Here is a 23,122-nt window from a genome sequence, read left to right on the forward strand (position 1 = left end):
ATTTAATGCTTGCCTCTTCCAGTTTCTGGTGGGTGCCAGCCTACCTTGGCTTGGGACTGCATCACCCGATTTTTAAGACCAGCATCTTCAAAGTTCTCTCAGCTTCATCTTCACATTGCCGCCTCCTCTACATGTGTGTCAAATCTCTCTGCCTCTCTTTTACAAGGACACTTGTAATGGCATTTAGGGCCCACCTGGATAATCCAGGCTAATCTCTCTATCTCAAGATCCTTAAATTAACCACACCTGCAAAATATAAGGTAATATTCACAGTTTCCAGGGATTAGGGTGTGAATGTCTTTGGGGGGGGGCATTTTTTTGCCTATCACAATACCCACGTGGCAAAAATCCAACTCAGCCAACAGTCTTCTCTCTTCACTCTTCTACTACTTGCCTAACGGTCACTATTTATTTACAGTGTTCACACACAAGCTGACAGTCTCATTACTTTTCCATGATCAAATATCTCCTCCTCTACGCTTCACTTCAGTTAGAACTATACATCCTGCAAAGCTCTCCTGATTCCATCAGTAAATGCATGTGCAGAAACATCTTTGCTCCCACAGAGAGTTATGAACAGAGGGATTTTGTCTGTCTTCATCAGTCGTCACCACATCCTCAGTCCCCAGATCAAGGTCTAAAGCGTAGTTGGCACTTGATTTAGGTTTATTTACTGATTTATTCTTTCCAGTATAAAACAAAAGGTTGGTCAATTTCCCTTGTTCTTAATCCCATTCCCTCTGACATCTTGCTCCCTCTTTACCTATATCTGTAATTTCTCCCCATCCTCTCTCTCCTGGCTGCTTCCCTATATCCTCTAAACCTATTCAAGTCTCTTTCACCCTTAAAAAATGCAAAAGATTTCTGGAATATTTTCAGAAGCTTGTATAGGGACCAAACAATTCAAGCCTCCTCATCTCCCAACAAAAATAACAAAAACAGAGAAAACATGAGGCAAAGCTACCATCATTAACTCCAAACATTAATCTCTTTCTGGGAAGCACTAAGATTAACAGCAGATGAACCAGAGAATGAAAATATCTGTGAAATACTGAGGAAAACATGCATTGCTTTTCCTTCAGTATGTGGCGAGAACATAAAGCCTGTAGCTTTATGCCTCACTAAAGAGAGTACAAATTATCACAGACTTATATAGCATGAATTTTGAAGAGGATCTCTTGCTGATGGGAATAATGCCTTCACCATACTTACAAATAAATGTCTTGAATATCTATGAGCTCTAAAAATGAAGACGTGCAGATATAAATGAAGAGTAAAAGTAGTAGAGTTTTGTGATTTGATGGTTCTTTTCTATGCCTGGAATATTTTTGAGAAGTCAAGATTTTTATGTGTTAAATAAATAAATAAATATGCACTATATAATATATTAAAACAGGTAAGCAGAGAAGAATACGAGTTAGAGTACTTCGGTTTTAGGGTAAACATATCCACACAGGCATTAGCTACATCTAACAGCTCGCCAGTCTTCTAACCCTCCAGTGCCTCAGATAATATCATGGAGGTCTTATTAGCCCTTTCAACAGTATAGAGATCCAGCCTAATCAACTGTACCATGTACAGGTATGCACTGTAGAAATTAGCATCATCATTATTATTAATCATTAGCTAAAGCAAAGAAGGATGCAGAAGTAACGCCTACTTACAAATTATATAATCCTGAGTTATTTACATTGTAATCCACAGTAATGTGAATTTATTCTGTGTGTTTGATTTTTTTCTGTATTGGGAGATGGGAGCAGGAGATTCCATGTCTCAGCTATGCTGAAACTCTTGTTCAGCTGAAATAAATTTACACAACACAAAGAACCTAATAGCTGATCAGTGGAAAGATTGATCAAGGCAAGGGCAAGACCATGTCTCTTTTGCCCCTTCTGTCTGTTCAGCTTGCAGCAAAGAGCCTGGTACAGAGTAGATGCTAAATAATTACGTGTTGAAAAAATACTATATCAGAGTTAGAAATTCAGCCCTGGTAGGACAAAAAGAAAACGGCCATATTGATTATGTATAATATGATTGGGACTTTTGCTGGGCACTTTAGGTAAATTATGTTAATTCTCTCCAGAGCCCTGTAAAGCACGTATATTATCCCCATCATATGACTGGTAAAGACCTAGATCCTTAACCCATCTAGGAGGCCTTGAACTAACTTTTTCTGAGACTATCACTTCTGACACATTTGTCATCACTTTAGTCCTTGAACAAATCCCAGGCTATGTACGGGCCCTTGGCTTCTACCCCGGCTCTTGCTAACTTCTACTCATCCTTGAAAGTCATTTAAGTGGGACTTCCTCAGGTAGGTCTCCTGTACTTCCTTTGTAGCATTTATCACAACGCTAAATGATTATCTGTGCAGCTCTTTGTTTTATGTGTACCTTCTCTGATAAGCTTCTAAGCTCCCCATGGGGGGGCTTCATCTGTCTTGTTGATTATTTTATCCCCAGCACTTATTACACTCTCTGACATATACTATATTTTCAAAACTATGTGATGAATAAATGAATGATGGGAAAACTCAGGATCACAGAAGTTAAGTAATTTATTCAAAGTCCCACAACTAGTAAGTGATATGAGTGGATTTTAAGCCAGGGACATCAAATTTCAAAAGCTATATCCTAGAGCAACTAAGAAAATGGAAGATTGGTTTGGGATTATAAAAAACCCTTTGAGATGAATAAGCAGATGGCATTTAATAAAGATAAATTTAATATCCTTGATAAAGGTGAAAACAACAACAAAACCTAAAAAGATTCATAATGAATATCCCCACCATTATACAAATAATCCCTGTCATAGTTAATGCCAAGTATCACACTAAACACTATATATGGGTTATCTTTTTTTAAGCCTTATAATAACCCCAAGATAGGTATTATCATTATTTCTGTTTTACGGAGGATTTAAAACTTTCCTCAATAAATAACCAAACAAGCAGAGCCCACATGTACTTAAAAGCAAATTTATAAGACTTTCATACTCAAACTTTAGAATTTTTGTGGCTGTCTTGTTTGTTTACTTGTTTCCTTAGGCCTACAACCTACAGATTTTTGGTGACTAAAATTAAGGGCCGCCCAACTGCCTAAAAAGAGATTGCAGTTTTAGGCTGACTTATTCCAACTATAATATCCAGAAAGGAGACAGTCTCTGGGTCCCTTTCCCTGAAATAGTTAATTTTGTTTCTACCTAATTTGGGAACAAGAGCTCTCCTGCCACGTTTCATAAAGAGAAAATATCTTTCTGGAGAGAAATCTACTCCAACTTGCCCCAAGCTTAGGGAATGGAAAGAACTGCCGAAGTGTATGAACTAGAAATGTAATTTCTAGCGATCGTGGAGGACACTGCTGCCCCCTTGTGCCTCAACACTGTAATGAAACACTCGGAGAATGAGGCCGCGCGTCCCGCGGGTCCCCCAAGCTCCAGAGGGCCATGTGATGTGCTCTACGACTGACAGTTAGCAGGCCGAGGTCTCTGGGGCCACTCCGCCGCCTTGGGAGCCTGGAAACAGTACAGGTCGAGACACATTGTCCTCTCAGGCAGCTTTTGTGACCCTGGCTAATTGCCCCCCCCACTTTTAAAAAAATTTTTATTTTATATTGGAGTATCGTTGATTAACAATGTTGTGTTGGTTTCTGGTGTACAGCAAAGTGCTTCAGTTATACATACACATGTATCTATTCGTTTTCAAACTCTTTTTCCATTTAGGTTATTACAGAATATTGAGCGGAGTTCCCTGTGCTAGGACAAGGACAGTAGGCCCTTGTTGGTATCTATTTTAAAGATAGCAGTATGTATGCGTCAGTCCCAAACTCCCAATCTATCTTTCCCCCCAGGGGGTCACCCCTCCTCACTGGTGACCATGAATTTTTTCTCTAAGTCTGTGAGCCTGTTTCTGTTTCGTAAATAAGTTCATTTATATCATTTTTTTTAGATTCCGCATATAAGCAGTATCATGATATCTGTCTTTCTCTGTCTGACTTACTTCACTTAGTATGGTAATCTCCAGGTCCATCCATGTTGCTGAAAATGGCATTATTTCATTCTTTTTTTATGGCTGAGTAGCATTCCATTATATATATGTACCACGTCTTCTTTATCCATTAATCTGTCAGTGGACATTAACCTTGCTTCCATGTCTGGCTGTTGTTGTCCCCTTTAGAGAAGAACCTCTGAAGAATCACCAGAAGGCAGTGGGTAGAAACTTCTCTAGTATTTGCAACAAAGGGAAGTTAATTAAAGAGAATAAACATTCCTTTGACTTACAGCTAAGCTTCAGAGACTCAGGGCTGCTCCTGAAATTGTAACTTGATGAGAGGCAACTATGTGAGAAAGGGACAGAGCATTCCTTTCTCAGAACTGATAATAAGAAAGTAGAGGTAAATAAATCTGTAATAAAATGTGTTTAGAGCTGGATTGACCATGTCTTCCCCCTCCCTCACGAAAGCCAATGACCAGAGGACTTGAACTGCTTGCTACCCTACATCTCCTCACCTGTGACATTTGAATTCGTTTATGAAAAGCAGTTTGATTTTTCATGCTGCTTTGCCCCCATGGGTTTTAATATGATATGTATTTGTGTGAATATTTGAATAATACCCTTCTCCCTGATGGACTGTAAACTCCAAATGGATGGGGACTGTGCTTGGTGGTTTAGGAATATTTGTTGAATCATTGATTAATGATTTTTCGGTGAATTAATAGGGATGAAAAATATTGGGATAATTAGTTCTCTATTCGTTTATTTTTCTTTTCTGTAGTTACACTTGCTTTTCAGAGATGGCAGGTTTGTAAGGTATAAAGGCTTTATAGTCAAACTCAGGTTCAGATCTCTCCTACTGCCTAATATCTGTCTGATCTTGGGGAAGTTTCTTAAACTCCTCTGAGCTCATTTGTTATATACCATGTGAGAAAATATCTACCTCCTCTACTTGTTATGAGGGTTTAATGATTACATGTATCTCCTACACCATCAGGCTCAGTGTCCAGCAGACCACAGGTGAACATTAAACATCACTTCTGTTAATCCTCCAACCTCTACACTCCTTCACAGCTTCTTTGGATATACCTTAGAATGGGTTTTTCAAATATCTGGACCTAGGCAATCAAATCAACCCCATACACACACATATCACTGTAATCTCTAGCTTATTCTTCTGGGTCCGGTAGAAGTTCCACTAAATTTGTCAGAAACCAATAAAGAGAACTCATTTTCATTTCCCCGTTCTGTAGAGAGATGTAATAAAATGACAAAAGGTTATTGCTTATGTTAAAGTGTCTTTGACTGCAAAGAACTGAAAACCAATAAATAAAAACAGCTTACAGAATGAGGAAAATGTATATTCTCACATAAGAAGTCAAGAGACAACAGACACAATGAAGTCATCAAAGAGCCAGAATCCAGCCAATTTGGTAGGTGGGGAAAATTAGACTGAAAGAGTATATGGTTATTGCAAAGCTTCAGAAAATAGATTCTCTTACAATTGTGTTTATGTCTGTACAGGTACATGAATATCATCTTAGTGTTTTATTCTTTCTGATTGAAAAATTACATGATTTTGTGTTGTTGTTTTTTTTTGCGGTACACGGGCCTCTCACCGCTGTGGCCTCTCCCGTGGCGGAGCACAGGCTCCGGACGCGCAGGCTCAGCGGCCATGGCTCACGGGCCCAGCCGCTCCGCGGCATGTGGGATCTTCCCGGACCGGGGCACGAACCCGTGTCCCCTGCATCGGCAGGCGGACTCTCAACCACTGCGCCACCAGGGAAGCCCATGATTTTTTAAGTAGATTTTTTTTTTTCAATATCATTAGGCTGATGGCATGCCAATTTGAAAGTGATCTAATCAGTTCATAAAATCTGCATAATGACCTTGGTGATATAGAGCAGAAATAAATAAGGACAGGGCACACCTCAGCATATGGAATACTGTTCATAGCATTCATTAAAAAAATACTCAGTTTTGCAGTCTCAGCTGGTCCTGTACGCGGCTGAGCACAGCCTCGACAGGATATATTCCTTCCAAATCTGGTTAAATTAGGACTGCAAGTAGTATAGTTGCTAGTTGTGGTGAAAATAGTACAGTATTTGTACAAGTCTGAAGAGTTTCTGTTGTTTGATATACTGTAAATGTAACTATAGAAAAGACTGTTAGACAGAAACTGCTATGAAAACCAAAGTCAGCCCATACTGAGACAAAGCAGATGTGGTAGGCAGATAGCTAAGATGACCCACCCAAGACTCCTGTCTCCCGGTTATTCAGCTAAACATTAATCCAGGTATTACTGTGGAGAAATTTTGCAGATGTAATTGAAGTCCCAAATCAGTTGAACTTAAAATGGAGAGACCCTTATTAGTCTGATCTAGTCACATGAGCCCTTTAAATGATAAGGGAAGTAGAGAGAATCAGTGGGTAAGAGGGACTCAATACACCTTTGCTGATTTGAAGATGGAGGAACTTATGGGAAAAGAATGCTGACAGAGGCCACTGGCTAATAGCCTGCAAGGTAACAGGGACCTCAGTCCTACAACCAAAAGGAACTGAATTCTGCCAAAGATCTGAATGAGCTTGGAAGAGGTTTACAAAGTCCAGGTGAGAACCAGAGTCAGCCAACATTTTGTGTGTGAGCCCCTGAGTGGAGAACACAGCCAAGCCATGACAGACTCTTTCCCCACAGAACTGTGAGGTAATAAGCTTGTGTCGTTTTAAGTCACCAAGTTTGTAGTATTGTTGTACAGCAATTGAAAACTGTACACAGACCAGCTCTCTGGGCACTTGTGTCTTTTTTTTCCTCAAACGATTTTGAGCACCTGTAGAATTTAATCGTGTTGTAAGCAACACAGTGAGTCGACCAATTGAACCCTCTTTTTGCATAAAGTTGGGAAAATCGTTTTTTGAATACTCTTTGAATCAAATAACTCTACATGCGTTCCAATAAAGGCTCAGGACTCGGGCCAGATCCTGGGAAGCCTTTTCCTGCAAAATATGGGCAATTTCATTTTGCAGGATCAACATAAGTGACTTGAAAAGAGAATGTTAAAAGAAATCAACATTTGTCTAATTCTTAGAATAGTACTAGGATCTTTATATACGTGATGGCAATGAGTTACCATTTCTTCACTATAGAATGCTGTTACTTTTCACATTTTATAGACTGAGACTCAGGATCCTGGGACATTTCAATGACTTCTTTGTTAGTACAGCTGAAACCGGAGCCTGTTTTTTGGTGTTTTGGGTTTTTTGTTTTGGCTGTAAATCTCACATAATATTTCCCTCTTCCACACAGTTAGAGAATAGAGCTGGAGATGAGGAGAAAATGTGCCTTGTACCTTATATTTCTCCTTCATCCTGGGTGACAGTGGGGCCTCGTGGGGCTGAGGATGTGCCTACATCTCCACACTTTAGCAGCTGAGTCGAATCTTGATTATCACCCAGCACTCATCTCTTTTCCAATATTAAGTAGGAAAGTCTTTCTCCCCCTTTTTTTTTCCAATCTGAAATTCATATTTAACCACTTTGGCCTCATTTTGGCCCCAAGGAATATATTCAGGGAATACAGAAGGTTCTTAATGCAAATTTTGGAAGCAGCAAAATATCTAATGTGTTGGTTGTATCCAGTTTTTTTTTTTCCTTTTTCATTATCTATTTTAATTTTCATTTGTTTTATTTCCCCGTGATGTCAGTATTTCTTAGAGGTTATTTTACAGATGAGGAAACAGACTAAGAGAGAATAAATGACTTGCTAAGAGTTCAAATACCTGGGAATATTGGAACAAAAATTTAAAGCTAGTTTTAGTTCTTAGTGATCAAGTTGTATGCTCTGGAAACTGAAGGGCTAATCTTATCATTCTGAAATGAGTTTTTAACAGCCTAAATGTTGAATACGGTAAGGTTTTTAAAATTTGTGTTGAACTAAGAAGTGTTTTCTCTTTTTTTTTTTTTTTTTAAATTTTATTTATTTATTTATTTTTGGCTGTGTTGGGTCTTCGTTTCTGTGCGTGGGCTTTCTCTAGTTGTGGCGAGCGGGGGCCACTCTTCATCGCGGTGCGCAGGCCTCTCACTGTCGCAGCCTCTCCTGTTGTGGAGCACAAGCTCCAGACGTGCAGGCTCAGTAGTTGTGGCTCACAGGCCTAGTTGCTCTGCGGCATGTGGGATCTTCCCAGACCAGGGCTCGAACCTGTGTCCCCTGCATTGGCAGGCAGACTCTCAACCACTGCGCCACCAGGGAAGCCCAGAAGTGTTTTCTCTTGACCCTGGTGGTCTCCCCTTAATTTCTGTGATTATATTTATGATAAGCAGTCACGAGGATTGGGAAGTGGAACCAAGATTTTGACCTCAAAAGTCCAGGGACAGAGAGATGTATTTAAGACAAAGTGGTGACCTTGAATAATACAGCACAAGGCATCAAAAATTACCCCTCAGCACAACTGGATAGAAGAGAACGGAAGAATTACAGAGAAAAAAAATTGTTTTGGAGTGCAAGGAGTTCTAAAAACTTGCACACAAGTTTTAAAGGAAACTGCCAGATCAAGTTTATTTTCTAGTTTCTTAAAAGCTAAGAATTGTTTCTGTATTTATCCATTCAAGATAAACATTTTTAATACTCTGTTGTGAACACTGCTGGGCTCTATAAAAATCAGTCCCTGCCTTCAAGGTATTTACCAAGTCTAAAGGGAGAAGAGGAGTCCACAAACAGAATCTAGTGATAAGAGCAGTACAGTTCATGGCATTGCACCATGTAAATTTTGAAAATTCTCCTCCAACTGTACAATACCAAGTCATCTTTAAATTGTCATGCTACTAGGAGAGTGACTTTCCAGAGCAGCCCCAGTTTCAAACGAGGGAAGTGGAGAATGGAAATTTAATTTAAAAGAACCTATGCTTTTCCAATTGGATTACATATTAATCAGGGTGGAATAATATGTGAAGACAGTCATGCTTCCCAATGATACGTCTCTGAGAATGAAAGTCTCCATCCATCATCTTTATTGTATCAGTGAATTCACTTCATCTACCTTTCGAAAGTCATCCTTGCTGGAGGTGGTGGGGTGTTTTGTTTTCACAATTTAATCAACTAAGTAATGGGAGATATTTTTTAAAATCTCAAAGGATAAAAAGTTGTCTTGCCTATGAAATAATTATACTATAACTCAGCTTGATATGTTCACATCTTGAAAACTAAGAAAATAAAAGCCACTTTCTCAAATGTTAAATATATACAAACAATTATGATACATCTGTAGCATAAAACACAGTCAGACAAAAATACCACTCGTTTAAGCATCCTCCCATAAAGAGACTTTTTATCTGATCTGGGGGCACTCCAGACACCAGAATCTTAACTATAATAATTAGATGGAGTCCATGTGGTAATTTGAAAGTAGTTTTAAGTTATGACTTTGTAAAGTAGTAAGTAATTAATAAACAGTTGGATTCATACTCAAAATAAGAACTTAATAGCTCATGATTATATTCACTTAAGTATAAACAAATATATACATATATTACATAAACAGTTGAGTTCTCAGATGAATTTCAAATATGTCTTCGAGCATGCCACTCTCCCCAACTCTCAATGTGTTCACAAACCCCAAAACTCTCTGAACTTGTCCTTTGGGGGTTTGGGAGGTTTCATGGCATAAACGTGGTTGATTAAATCATTAGCCATTGGTGATTGAATTCAATCTCCAGACCCTTTCCCCTTCCTGGAGGTCAGGGGGTGGGACTGAAAGTTCCAAGCTCTAATCACCTGGTTGGCTCCTCTGGCAACCAGCCCCCATCCTTGGGTGGGGTCCAAAAGTCACCTCATCAACATAACAAGAGATAACTTTATCTCTCTCATGGTTTTAGGAGCTCTGTGCTAGAAATGGGGACTCAGACCAAACATATGTTTCTTATTATAAATCACAATATTACAGTGTCACTTCTACTTCCCATTCATTGGGCAGTTTGACACATGGTTCCAGCAGACCATTAAGGACTCATGAAACACAATCTTCCCATGGGTTTGGAAGCAGGAAGAATTTGTTGATAAAAAACCCTAAAGACACACACCTGAAATCCTCTTCTTGTCTTGTCCAATTCATCAGGTTCCCTTTTGGTGTATCTCATGGGTTATTGCTGCATGTTCTTCTAAGTGTCCAAGATGCTTTCTGGTCTCTGCTTATGAACTCGTACCCAGCTCGCTTTAAGTGTGGTCTGTAACAATTGTACTGCTTAAGAAGGTAACTTACTCTAAGATGGCCAACTTACCTGCCATCTATTTTTGCCAGAAGAATGGATGCTTTTCTTATTTGGGGAGTGATGTGAGTCTCCCTCGTTTTCTTCTCTGGTCTGAGTGCCCAGTGTCCAGTCTTTGTGTTCCCTTTTTGTTCCGCCCACATTCTGCTGTGCTACTTATCAAAGATGTCAGTCTACTTCCTTTGTCAGAAAGAATAACTGAAAAAACAGTCTCTGGATGAAACATGGATGTCATTACATTTCTGTGGGTAGAAATCTTAGGTTTTCAACTTAAGCACCTCACAACCATTGTCATGTATGCCTGCCTTGGCAAGAGGAGTAGGTGTGAGAGTTGATGAAAAACATAGATGCTTAAAAGATCTGACATTTAGATATCATAAAAGGGTTCCCAAGGAGTTATTTATTTCACAAGGACTTTTACTTTTTCCCCATGATATTTTTGTACCATAATTCCTTTTTTTTTTTTTGATTCCTGAAGAGGTATCTCTAAATGTTTAATAATTGTTCTGAACCTGAGGAGATGGTATACACCAGAACAGAATCATTTATGGGAAGAGGAGATTTTAGCCAGTGGAGTAGTGGACAAATATTAGCATGAAAATACATCTGTAACCATTTCTAGAGCATATCACTGTAACCATTTCTAGAGCATTCCACCAGAGTTCTGACAACTTTCAAGGAAATGCTGAAAGGCTTTCTTAAGAGGTAAAAATATAGGAACTCACAATGCACCTCAGAAAATAATTTCTTTAGCAATTTCCTATGCATACGTGGATCTCCCTTCAAAGCACCATTCCCAACACTTTTCATGGACTACTTTATTTCTAATGTACTCATCTAAGCATTAGTAGGGATAACTTTTCCTTAAATTAATGAATAAAAAGTCTCCTGGGTTTCTACTGACATTTATTTCCAGTATGGTAGCCTTTATTCTTCTCAGCTGTCATTTACAACTGCAGTATTCCCCTGCCTTTGAGGGTAAACTCTGATGATATTAGAGAGAGCAGATTCAATTTATAAAACTAGAGGAGGAGGCATAACTCATATCTGTTTTATAGGCTCATTGCATTATATCAGACCGGTACTCTACTGGGTTCAACTGCTTTGATGAATACCATTTAACCTTGGTATAGCCATGTTGAGGTTACAGCGACTCTCTGTATCATGGAGTTCTGCTTACCAAATTCTAGATTATTAACGTTATACTAACAGCTCAAATTTAATGAGCAAATACGGTGCACAAAGAAGAGGACTAAGATAATAACATAACGTGCGTTACCTTACTAATTCTCATAACACACCTCTGGTGTCAATAGTTATCCCCACGTTACAGAGGAGAACAATAGGACTTAGATGAAACAATTTGAAGCCATGCAGCTTTTAAGCAGAGGTTCAGTGCAGTCCTTCTACTTCACTCCAGAGCCCAGGAGCATAAACATTTCACTAAATTATTCTAAATGCTTCCTGGCAGAATGATACCCGCTATTGTATGGACATGAGGGTGTTTGCAATGTCCACACATGAGCCTAGACATCAGGAAACACAGACACAAGGTAAGGCTCAGCAGCCCACCGTGTGGTTTATGACAGTTCCTGTAACCTCAACCTCAGTCTCCTTGTTTTTAAAATGAAGCCATTGGACTGGATTACAGGTATTCCCCGCTTTTCAAAAGTTCTCTGTACGAAAGACCTGTATTAGTACCTGTTTTCCCTAATCAAAAGAAGTCTGAAGAGGATTTTTCACTTTTATATAAAAAGGCGAAAAGTGAAAATAGTATTCAGCGTTCATTTTGCAGCTAGCTGATATAGAGGCTGCACACCTCAAGCATAAAGGAACACCACCAATCTCCTTCCCCAAGAAGAACTACACTTTGCATCTCAGCATCAAGCCTCCATAGTTGTTTTTTTTAAAATAGATCTTTATTGGAATATAATTGCTTCACAATACTGTGTCATTTTCTGTTGCACAGCAAAGCAAATCAGCCATACGCATACATATATCCCCATATCCCCTCCCTCTTGAGTCTCCCTCTCACTCCTTATCTCACCCCTCTAGGTCGTTGCAAACCACGGAGCAGATCTCCTTGTGCTATGCGGCTGCTTCCCACCAGCCAACTATTTTACATTCAGTAGTGTATATATGTCAATGCTCCCCTCACTTCGCCCCAGCTTCCCCCTCCCACCCCATGTCCTCAAGTCCATTCTCTATGTCTACCTCTTTATTCCTGCCCTGCAACTAGGTTCATCAGTATCTTTTTTTTTTTTTTTGATTCCATATATATGTGTTAGCATACAGTATTTGTTTTTCTCTTTCTGACTTACTTGACTCTGTATGACAGACTCTAGGTCCATTTACCTCACTACAAATAACTTAATTTCATTTCTTTTTATGACTGAGTAATATCCCACTGTCTGTCTGTGAGCATCTCTGCTTTATCTCAACTTATTTTCTGCACACATTAGCAAGGTGTGTCCTAGGTAATTGCTTCTGTGTTTTCTGCCATTTCAACTTACAGAAGGTTTCATAGGAGCACTCTACTTTTGGAGAGCAGGGGAAACCTGTATCTCTAAAGTTGCTTAAACACTCAAGTTTCCTGACTCTGTGATCAATAGACCAGGCTCTGCCATTTTCTAATTATGAGAACATGGGTAGTATCTCTCTAACAGTTTGCTCATGTAAAATGGAGGTAATGCTAGCATCTATCCATTCACATGAGAAAATCCATGTAAAGCATTTAACACAATGTATTAACTTATCATCATCATGATGCTAATTATTATTATAAAAATCTCTTTTATTAATGCTGATATTAGTAGCAGCAAAGTAATCATAGAACATTTACAACTGATCTTGACACATTCTCATAACCCTACCTAAGGGAGCTGAGACGAACACATCTACAAGGCCCCAAAAGGCAAGCGTCTCTTCACCACTTGACAAAAGTATGGCAGTTACGTGCTGAGAAAATCTCATTCCACATTCATTGCATCCTGATCATATCATTGCAAAGGGTTTAAGAAGCACTAAAGGAAACTCGCTGGTCATAACAGATACATTTTTTTTTAATTAAAAAAATTTTTTTCTTAATCAATATCCCCAGTTTGGGTTGAAAAGTCTGCCTTTTGCACATGGCTCTCTCCAACACAGCCATGATGGGTGGCTTTGGAGGCAAACAATGTTGTGCACCAGAAGGCCACTTTCTCAGTCCTGATGGAGAAAAAGATGATAATCCAGAAGGCTAACATTGCAATGAATGGAGTCAGGGAGATTGATTCCACTAATCTTTAAATTCCATAAAAGCAAAAATAAAATTAAAAAAAAAAATTCACTTCTGTATCTTTGTTGCCCAGAACAGTGCTCGATGCACAGAAGGTACTATATAACTATTTGTTCAAAGAATAAACACATGTATGCCTCTGAAAACAATTGTGATGCCAACAGGTTTCTTCATTTTAATCTCTGCAAGCTTCATTTTCCTCACCTCAGGGTTAGTGAAAATGTTAGAAGAGATGATGTATGTAAGAAGGCATTGAATGTACACTCATTAAACAGCTATGGTGATGTGGTCCAGCAGCCTGCCATCAAAGCATCCTTGTCTGCATGAAAAACTTGCACATCACTTTATCTCTTGGAGGGATCTGGACAAATGCCTTGATGTCCTCTGATAATTTTCAGAATGATGATTAGATTCATGAGGAAAGCAAATTACTGTTGCTTGTTCATGGGATTTGGTGAGTGTCAAATTACCACGTGACTCTGGTCAGCAGCCCCTCTCAATGTGAAACTTTCTCATAAACAAGTGGTGGTATCACATATGGGTACAGCCTTTCTGGAAATCAATGTGACTGTGCATTATGAAGAGCCTAACATAGTTTAAGCCCTTTGGTCTTGTGAGTCTCCTTCTGGGATTAGTCGTAAAGAAAGAACCACAGGTGCAATCACAGATATATGCACTAGAATGTTAATTACATTGTTATTCCTATGTAGTTCAAAAATATGCTGAAATCCCCTAAATATCCAACAATATGATAAGTGCAATGGACACATTATTATGCAGCCATTAATAATGATGACATGGAAAATGCTCAGGATATTTTGTTACAGTAAGAAAAAAGAAGGTGCAATACTATATTCTTACATTATTCTAATTTTATTTGTACAGCATATTAATACATGCTTAGATAGAAGACTAAAATAGTTTTACAGTAGCATAATTAAGGGTAATCTTTATTTTTTTCTATAGACAACATATATTCATGAAATGATCACTTGCTAATAATCAGATGAAATGTCATTAGAAAATATTATATAGAAGCCATAAAGCTTATAGAAGGTTATAGTAACTTCTCAAAGTATATACGAGTGAAGCTTTCCTCACTCTCTCTAAAGCTGGGAATCCTACTGCTTCTTGGGTTCTTCCTCTTAGAGTGAAGAAATCCTAATTAACAAATTCATACTTAGATATCTTGGCCTTACTGAACTTGTTTATTTGAAAATGTCATCCTTTAAAAATGACTCCAGGGGAAATGAAAAGAATTTATATGGCTAAGTGATGTGATGACGGTTCTATTAAAGCATCAGTGGGAGAACTATTTCAGAGCACAGACATTTGGAGCATTTTCAAATAAGGCTCCGAGACAGACACTGCTAACAGTTCACCAAGTTTGTGTTCTCCTCTTCTTCCTGGGCGCATGAGCCTTCTCTTGTGGTTTGGGGTGGACATATTAAGTGATTTCTCACCAAAAATATAAGAGTGGAAAGGATATGTACCACCTTAAGACCTGGTCCATAAACACCTTTAATGCTCACTCTTCAATGTCTTTTTCTCCTTCAGATTAAATGATCACATAGACGCCACATGACGATGGCCAAGCTTTCATTAGCCTCTGTCCCTTAAGCACTCTGATCTGTTCCCCACCCTCCAAGACTGTTGGATAAGCAAGAAATATACTGAATGCTTTTAAATTTATATATATTTAAGTTATATTTGGGAGCATGTTTGTTATAGCAGCAAGAGTTAACCTAACACAGCCACATCTTTTATGGTATACACTTAGCTGTACACAGGACCTCGTCAAATTCATTCTTAATGGAGAGGTGGAGATACCTCTTTTGTGCAGAAATGACTTCACAAAACTGGTGAGGGAAGAGTTAGAGAATAGATCATTCATACCATTTTGTAAATCACTAGAGTCTTAAAAAATCTGATTAATTTTTTTTTACCTGAAGGTAGTAAAATGAATTGCTTTCCCATAAGAACTCTTTAGAATAAATAAAAGATCACCATTCTATGGATTGTTATTTTTGTGTGTTCTTTTATGTTGCTTCTGACCTTTCTTGTTCTATTTGGATGTAGGTCCATGACGGCACAACATTTAACTTGTTTATTGCTGCTGCCTTGTTTCCCAGAAAAGTTCTTAGAATAATAAACATACAGTATGCATGGGTTAAAGATGTAAGTTAATGTAATAAATATAAGATGGATAAAGACAAATTCACTTGATGAGACTTACCACCCTAAAACTTGACCAGAAGTTTTTGTCTTTTTAATTTAAAAAAAAATTATTTATTTATTTATTTATTTATTATTTATTTATTTTTAGGGCTGCGTTGGGCCTTAGTTGTGGCATCCAGGATCTTTCATTGAGTACGCAGGCTCTTTGTTGTGGTGCACAGGTTCCAGAGCACATGGACTCTGTAGTTGTAGCATGCAGGCTCTTTAGCTGAGGTGCGAGAGCTCAGTAGTTGTGGCGCGTGGGCTTAGTTGCTCCACAGCATGTGGGATCTTAGTTCTCCAACCAGGGATCAAACCCACGTCCCCTGTATTGGAAGGCAGATTCTTTACCACTGGACCACCAGGGAAGTCCCTGACCAGGAGTTTTTAGTTGGCAGAGGATGGATTTCGTTTGATACAGACATGTGATTAAACATAAAACAAACATATGAGACCATCAATTTCTGAATTTCATTTCACATTATAAGATATATCTATCAAATACATCTAGAGATTAGAGACAGCTGACAAGTTTGCTGGCTGCAGGTGTCCGTTCATTTCCCCTCTTTGTCTCTGGCTAGAATCATTTGAACTCCAAGGCAAATTTCCAGCTTTGACCTTGCACAAATTCACCACCTGATGGCAGACAGCCATCTATTTGTTCTCGCCTTACTATCCCCAGCAGATGGCTCAGAGATAAATAGCCAATAAATCACAATTTCCATGCATGAGAGGGTCCAACTACAAAGTGCTTATTTGCTTTTAAAATTGGTTCTGTTGCTGCCAACTAGACAGAGTCATTTAGTCAAAACTTTTGAGTGATGAGCTATCTACATGCCATCTTCTTTCCTTTCGGAGTTGTAGCTGTTGATTGTTCATTTGCTTATGTATTAGTTAGGATTCGCCAGAGAAACAAAAACCAATAGATGTGTATATATACAGAAAGTAATTTATTTTAAGCAATTGGCTCACGTGATTGTGAAGACTTAAAATCTGATGGAGGAGAGAGACAGACTGGAGACTCAGGAACTCAGGAAGGAATTGCAGTTCAAGTCCAAAGGCAGTCTGCTATAGAACCAAGAAGAACCAATGTTGCATATTAGCTCCCAAGGCAATGTGCTGGAGAATTCCCTTTTGCTCTGGAGAGATTAGCGTTTTGTTCTATTTAGGTCTTCAACTGATTGGGTGAGGCCCACCCATATTATGGAGGGTAATCTCTTTTACTCAAAATCCACCAACTTAAATGTAAACCTCATTCAAAAACACCCTATAGAAAGATCCAGAATAATGTTTGACCAAATAATTGGGCATATGGCCCAGACAAGTTGACATGTAAAATTAACCATCACAATTTGCTTGCTTGCTTTTTTCCTAATTTGTTGTTGCCTGTCTTTTTTTTGCTCCAATCCTCTTAGGTCCTTGGGGTCATTATTTCCACAGGGCTTATTTCATTCAAAACCTTGTGATGATCTGGAAAGTTCCAAGCTCACATTCCAGCTCTCCCACTGGCTAGCTGAGTAACAAGGCACTTTACCGCATAGCCTAGTTCTTCCTCGGTGAATAGAGATTCTTAAGCCATAGGTTTATTATAATGATCAAATGGGGAAAATCCACATTGACGAGCTCTGTAAACACAAGTTCACGTTGAAACTACTGTTCGAAACTGTGTTTATATATCAAAGGTACTACCTTTCAAACCAACGAAGGAATAAACAGAAAATTCCTCATGTGAAGCACATTATAGTTGTGAATAACTGGCTCATTAGAATAAAGAAAGATCAAATTAATACATCAAGTTTATTCATGAAGGGACAATGATTTTAAGAGTTAAGAAAAGCTTTAAAGACCACAAATGATTTTTGAAGATCCCAGTAACAGTGTCAGATTTAAAGTATACAGAATATTCATGTCTAAAGGCAGGGAAATGGGGGTCCTGTGAGAACTGAAGCAAGGGAGCTCAGGTAAGATGCACCTGTTCACAAGAAGCTACTCAAAAGAAATGGACAGAACTTATCACTTCCCTACTTTCAGTGTACGATTAACGTCCCACACGTGGTTTGATGTTGGATTATTTTGTGATTGTCAGTCTCCACTGCTCAAGGAGTGTCTCCAGTTCAGAATCCTGACCAGACTGTTCTTGCAACTCCAAAGAGTGAAAGCGTTTTTGCGCTTACCTCAGTCTCAGGTCCACTTACTTAGTCCTGATTTCGGCATCAAGGCAGATCTTTTCTAACATTTTAGATTGCAGCTCCTTTTACAGAAAATGCCCAATCTCAGAGGGGTACCTTTACCCTCTGGTCCCACCAAGTCAGTAGTCCAACATTAGTGGAGTTCCCAAGGTCAATATCTTTTGGTCTTAAATAACTCCAACCAGACAAAGGTGGGAATTCATTATGTTCAGACCTGTTTCTTTTCAAACCTTCCTCTCCAGAAATTCAACAGATCTTCAGGTCCTGCCTTACTCAGAGTTACTTATTACTAACAATGTTGTCGTTCAATCCTACAATCTGTTAACAGAAATTAGTAACTATTTCTGTTTGAGACTTATTGGGCTACCTTATACCCAAAGGGAGCACATCATTTTCTCATTGAACTAAAGATTATGGGGGTCCAGTACATCTCCAGAGGATACAGCACCAAGATCCAGCAAAGACCACATCAGAAACATCTTGCAATGTCCTTGATATATGAAAAACAAAGTAATTTTTTCCTACCTCGTTGATAATATACATACATGTTCTTAAAAACAGCAGTGTGCTTTTTCTAACATGTCAGACCAGCTTTGATGCTGATACTATGCAAAAATTTTTACAACAGCAACTTTTTTTTTCAGTCTGTGAGAACTGGAACAAAGAGAAGTTTATAGTGTGCTTTTTTTCTTTTTGTGATAATGGGTGGATGGAGAACTTTCTTGGTGCAGCATTGCACGGTAGGCAGTTCTATTTCAAATGGGCAAAAAATCAGTTTTATGAACACTTTGCTCATATTGCCTCTCTACCACTTTCTCTAGGAATGCCCCAGCGGGGTTGTTAATGAAGACACCTTCAAAGAGATTTACTCGCAGTTCTTTCCACAGGGAGGTAAGTACAAATGTGGACCAGTGAATTCTACTCTCAGTTAGAATTATGCTTGCAATCTTGAGTTTGGTTTAATCTTTCATGGCATGACTCTACATTTTTCATCTTTATGTCAGAGAATTAATACACAGTATGCAGTGCATACGATTCTCAATACATCATAAAAGTGAGCTACTTACAAATTATCAAATACCCTAGAGTTCACTCTTTACCTTAATGCAAGCAGTATTACTGTGTGCTTGATACCACATCTCTCAAAGGCGCAGTGCTTTCTAACTATGATGGGTGAGTCCTGGATATGCCACAAAGCTTTCACATGCATTATACGTCTCATTCTCCCAACTCTCAAAATTAGGACAAATGGAATTATCCTCAATTTTCAGATCTGAAATCCAGGGCTTAGAGAAGCTAAATGTTTTGCTCAGAGTCACACATCCACTAAGTGGTTAGAACCCAGATCTAGGTTAGAACCCAGATTTTTCTGTAACCTCATCTAATATTCTTTCTGCTCTTCCTCTCTCTTTCAGGAACTCTCCACTATCACCCCTACCCCTGCATCTAAGAAAATTAATACCACCCTAGACATTATTTTAATTGGAAAGAAAACAAGGAACTCAAAATGATAATACATACCTGTTAGAGATGAGTGAGAGATATATTTGCCACTGGACCTTATAGTCTCTCCTTCAATCGCTCAGCAGGATGCCCAGCTCAAACTTGTCCTGCATCCTGCTCTGTGTCCAGCTGTGTATTAGGTGCTGATGATGTAAGAGGGGTGAGATGTGGTACCTGCCCCACAGACTGTTAGAGTCTAGAGGAGCAGGTGAACAATGTCAACATAAAAAAAAATGTGAGGATACGGGTTAAAAATACAGTATTATAAAAGCACAACGTAGGCACAATTAGACAAGCTGAACAACAGGGAGGAAATAAAAAAAGTCTATCCAGATAAATTGAGCCTGAGCTGAAGTAGCCACCTTTCATCACGTATCTAATACGTGTCTGGCCTTGGCATGTGTTACCCGTCACCTCCCAACAACCCGAGTTATGGTTCTCCCTTTCTAATGAATGTGGAAACTAAGGTGCAGAGAAATTCATCCCTTTCCTTGCCATCATCTTTTCACTTCAATTCCACTTAAAAGATCCACCATCATCTGGTGCCAAAATAACTGCTGTGGTCTCTGAACTAAGTCTCCCTGATTCCACCCCTCTTCTCCACTCCCCAGCCATGCTGTATTTTCAACATGAGCCAGAGTAATCCTGGTAAAATGTAAGCCAGGTCGTCTCACTGCTCTGCACAGAATCTTCCATCCCCTCAGAGCATAAGCCAAGGTCACCGTCTCCTGTTCTATCTCTGCCTCGTCCTTCACTGACCCTCCCCTTCACTCACCTCATTCCAGAGGTCCTGGCCTCTTGCCCTTCCTCCAGCACAGCAGTCCTGCTGCTGCCTCTGGGCCTTTGTTTTTTTATTTTATTTTTTTATTTTTTATTTTTGGCCGTGCAGCATGTGGGATCTTAGTTCCCCACCCAGGGATTGAACCCACACACCCTGCAGTGGAAGCTTGGAGTCTTACCACTGGACCACCAGGGAAGTCCTATCTCTGGGCCTTTGAATTCACTCGTTATTCTCTCTGCCCGGAATTCTTTTCTCCCGAATATCCATCTCAATATCTCACCACCTCTGCTTTTATTCAAATGCCACCTTCTCAGTGAGGCTTCCTCTGGCCACCCTGGCTTAAATGACAACCCCTACATATCCCCCAGGCCTTTTCTTTATGTTTCTCTTTAGCTCTCAAGAGCATCTAATAATATATATTTCATTTGTTTGTGTTGTTGCTTACTGTCTCTTTTCCCACTAGAATGTCATCTCCAAGGGAACGGAAGTTTTTGTCTGCTTTGCTCACTGCTGTATCCACAGGTCGTGGAACAGTGAGTGACAAGTAGTTGCTCTAGATACTCACTGCAAAACAGGGTGAATGCATGGATGAACGAATGACATCCACCTCACCATGGGATAATATCTGTAAAAGGCACTTTGAATGTATACAACACTTAAATATTAATTATTTCATACAAAAATTAGATTCACTTTTGGCTTTAGATATTTAATAGGTTGAGTTTGAAATTGAAATTGAAAATTTCAATTTTGGGCATGGATTATCAAATTAGAAAGTTTCACTTAAGATGGACTTTTCAAAGAATTAAATTAGAATTCAGAGAAAACACAGGGTGACCCACTATTACATGAGTTTGGATATATCATAGGTGACAACTTCCCCAACCCCATCTCATTAATAACAGCCCACAGACAGGTATTGGTCATAGGGTCTGATGCCAGGATTGTAATGGATCCTTTGTCTGAATTGATAAGGAATTTAGAATATCATTTGTTTAACACATATTTCTAAATTATTAAAAACCATGGAATTTTTTAAAAGAATGATGTTTACTATAAACTAAGTGTCTGACAATATATTGATAGGCAATTAATATCAAAGCACTTAGCACAAATGGAGGGTGCAGTGGTTAAGAATCCGCCTGCCAATGCAGGGGACACGGGTTCAAGCCCTGGTCCGGGAAGATCCCACATGCCGCAGAGCAGCTAAGCCCGTGCACCACAAATACTGAGCCTGCGCTCTAGAGCCCATGCTCTGCAACAAGAGAAGACACCGCAATGAGAAGCCCACACACCACAAGGAAGAGTAGCCCTGGCTCGCCGCAACTAGAGAAAGCCTGCACACAGCAATGAAAACCCAACAGAGCCAAAAATAAATAAGTAAATAAATAAAAATAAAAAACACTTAGCACAAATGGAAATCTTTTATTTTTTGATTATCTCAAATGAAAGTTATTACATGCTACAAATTGGATACAACTCCACATTAAAATTTTATCCTTATCTGAAAAATAACATTTCAACATTAGAGAACATCTACTTAAGCACAATCCTTTGCAAGGGATTCTTGTTACAAAGTCCAAAGGGATTTGTGGAAAGATCACTTTTGCACTCTTAAAAATTCATTGATTATTCCTGTTAATTGAATGCATAAATCTAAAAGCAGCCAGCATTACTGAAGGAAATGAAATATTTTTTAAAATGATGACTTGCAATTTAAAAAATTAATATTGCGCATGCAAATTGTATCTTGCAGTGCCGCTAGAAAAGGGAAAATGTCCTAAGGAGGAATGTATTCTCCGATGGCAGGCAAATCCATGTTATGGCCATCCTCACATTTCTGTGGAGTCATTTATTTAGGTTGATGGCCTGAAAGCAACAGAGGTCTCTCATTATGAGTCGTAACAATGATGGGTCCATAAATCACAATGTCTCACAGTTTCCTCCAGGAAGGTTCTTTGTCTTATTGCCAGAACCTTCTGCAATTTGTACTGTGTCAGGCTCTTTAGTTTTCTCTGCTTCTTAGCAAGATGGTTTACCAAGCACGACTTCTTTGGAGTTCTGGATGTCAGCACAGCTGGACTGAACAGAATCTTCCTGTTTGTAAGGGATAAAGTATGTCTCCTATAAAACAAGCCGAGAGGAAATGGCTTGTTTGTGCCATTACCTGTATCATTACAGCAATGCTTTTCTTTTTTTTTTTCCTTCAGTACGTGGGCCTCTCACTGTTGTGCCCTCTCCCGTGGCGGAGCACAGGCTCCAGACGCGCAGGCTCAGCGGCCATGGCTCACGGGCCCAGCCGCTCCGCGGCATGCGGGATCCTCCCAGACCGGGGCACAAACACATGTCCCCTGCATCAGCAGGTGGACTCTCAACCACTGCGCCACCAGGGAAGCCCAGCAATGCTTTTCAGTGCCACGTACAGGGGAAACCTTAGCTTAGAAACTCTTAGCTCACCAGACATTTTTAAAGCTCATGAAAATTCCAATTTCCTGGGCTACTCCTGCTTCTGTTGTAGGAATTTTGCATTTGCTTTGACTATACAAGGCACCTGATAAACAGCTACTCGAGGAACAAATCAATGAGCTTCAGTCAGAAGACTCTAAGTCAACAAATATTTATCGAACAATCACTGCGTTCAAGACACTTGAGGCACTTAGATGAGCTCTATGGACATAAAGGTTTAAATTTTTTTTCCAAATAGCTCCACCCACTGAATATCCTTCTCATGCGCAGACAATATTTCTAGGAATTTTCAGGGTGATTTAGAGAGAACATACTTAACAGAGACTACCACTCATGTATGTGAACCTGCCTTACTGTAGTAACATTGCCATGAATTGTATATTCAAATGCACTAATCTAAGTCTGTACCTTTTGCTTGAACTCAGGTGAGAGTAGGGGAT

At 39.2% G+C, this 23,122-nt stretch overlaps 1 protein-coding gene across 6 annotated transcripts in view; it reads left to right on the forward strand.

The window, feature by feature from the left end:
- The window catches only part of KCNIP4 (potassium voltage-gated channel interacting protein 4), a 1,181,969-nt gene that overhangs the window by 1,134,822 nt on the left and 24,025 nt on the right, over positions 1-23,122 (forward strand). For all 6 annotated transcript variants that reach the window (XM_029234907.1, XM_029234911.1, XM_029234910.1 and 3 more), the window contains one exon: positions 18,754-18,823. In XM_029234907.1, coding sequence (XP_029090740.1) covers positions 18,754-18,823 — 70 coding nt within the window. The remainder of the gene's footprint in view (positions 1-18,753; positions 18,824-23,122) is intronic.

The sequence above is a fragment of the Monodon monoceros genome, unplaced genomic scaffold (genome assembly GCF_005190385.1).
Source record: "Monodon monoceros isolate NGI ecotype Baffin Bay Population unplaced genomic scaffold, NGI_Narwhal_1 Super_Scaffold_20, whole genome shotgun sequence".
Classification (NCBI taxonomy): domain Eukaryota; kingdom Metazoa; phylum Chordata; class Mammalia; order Artiodactyla; family Monodontidae; genus Monodon; species Monodon monoceros.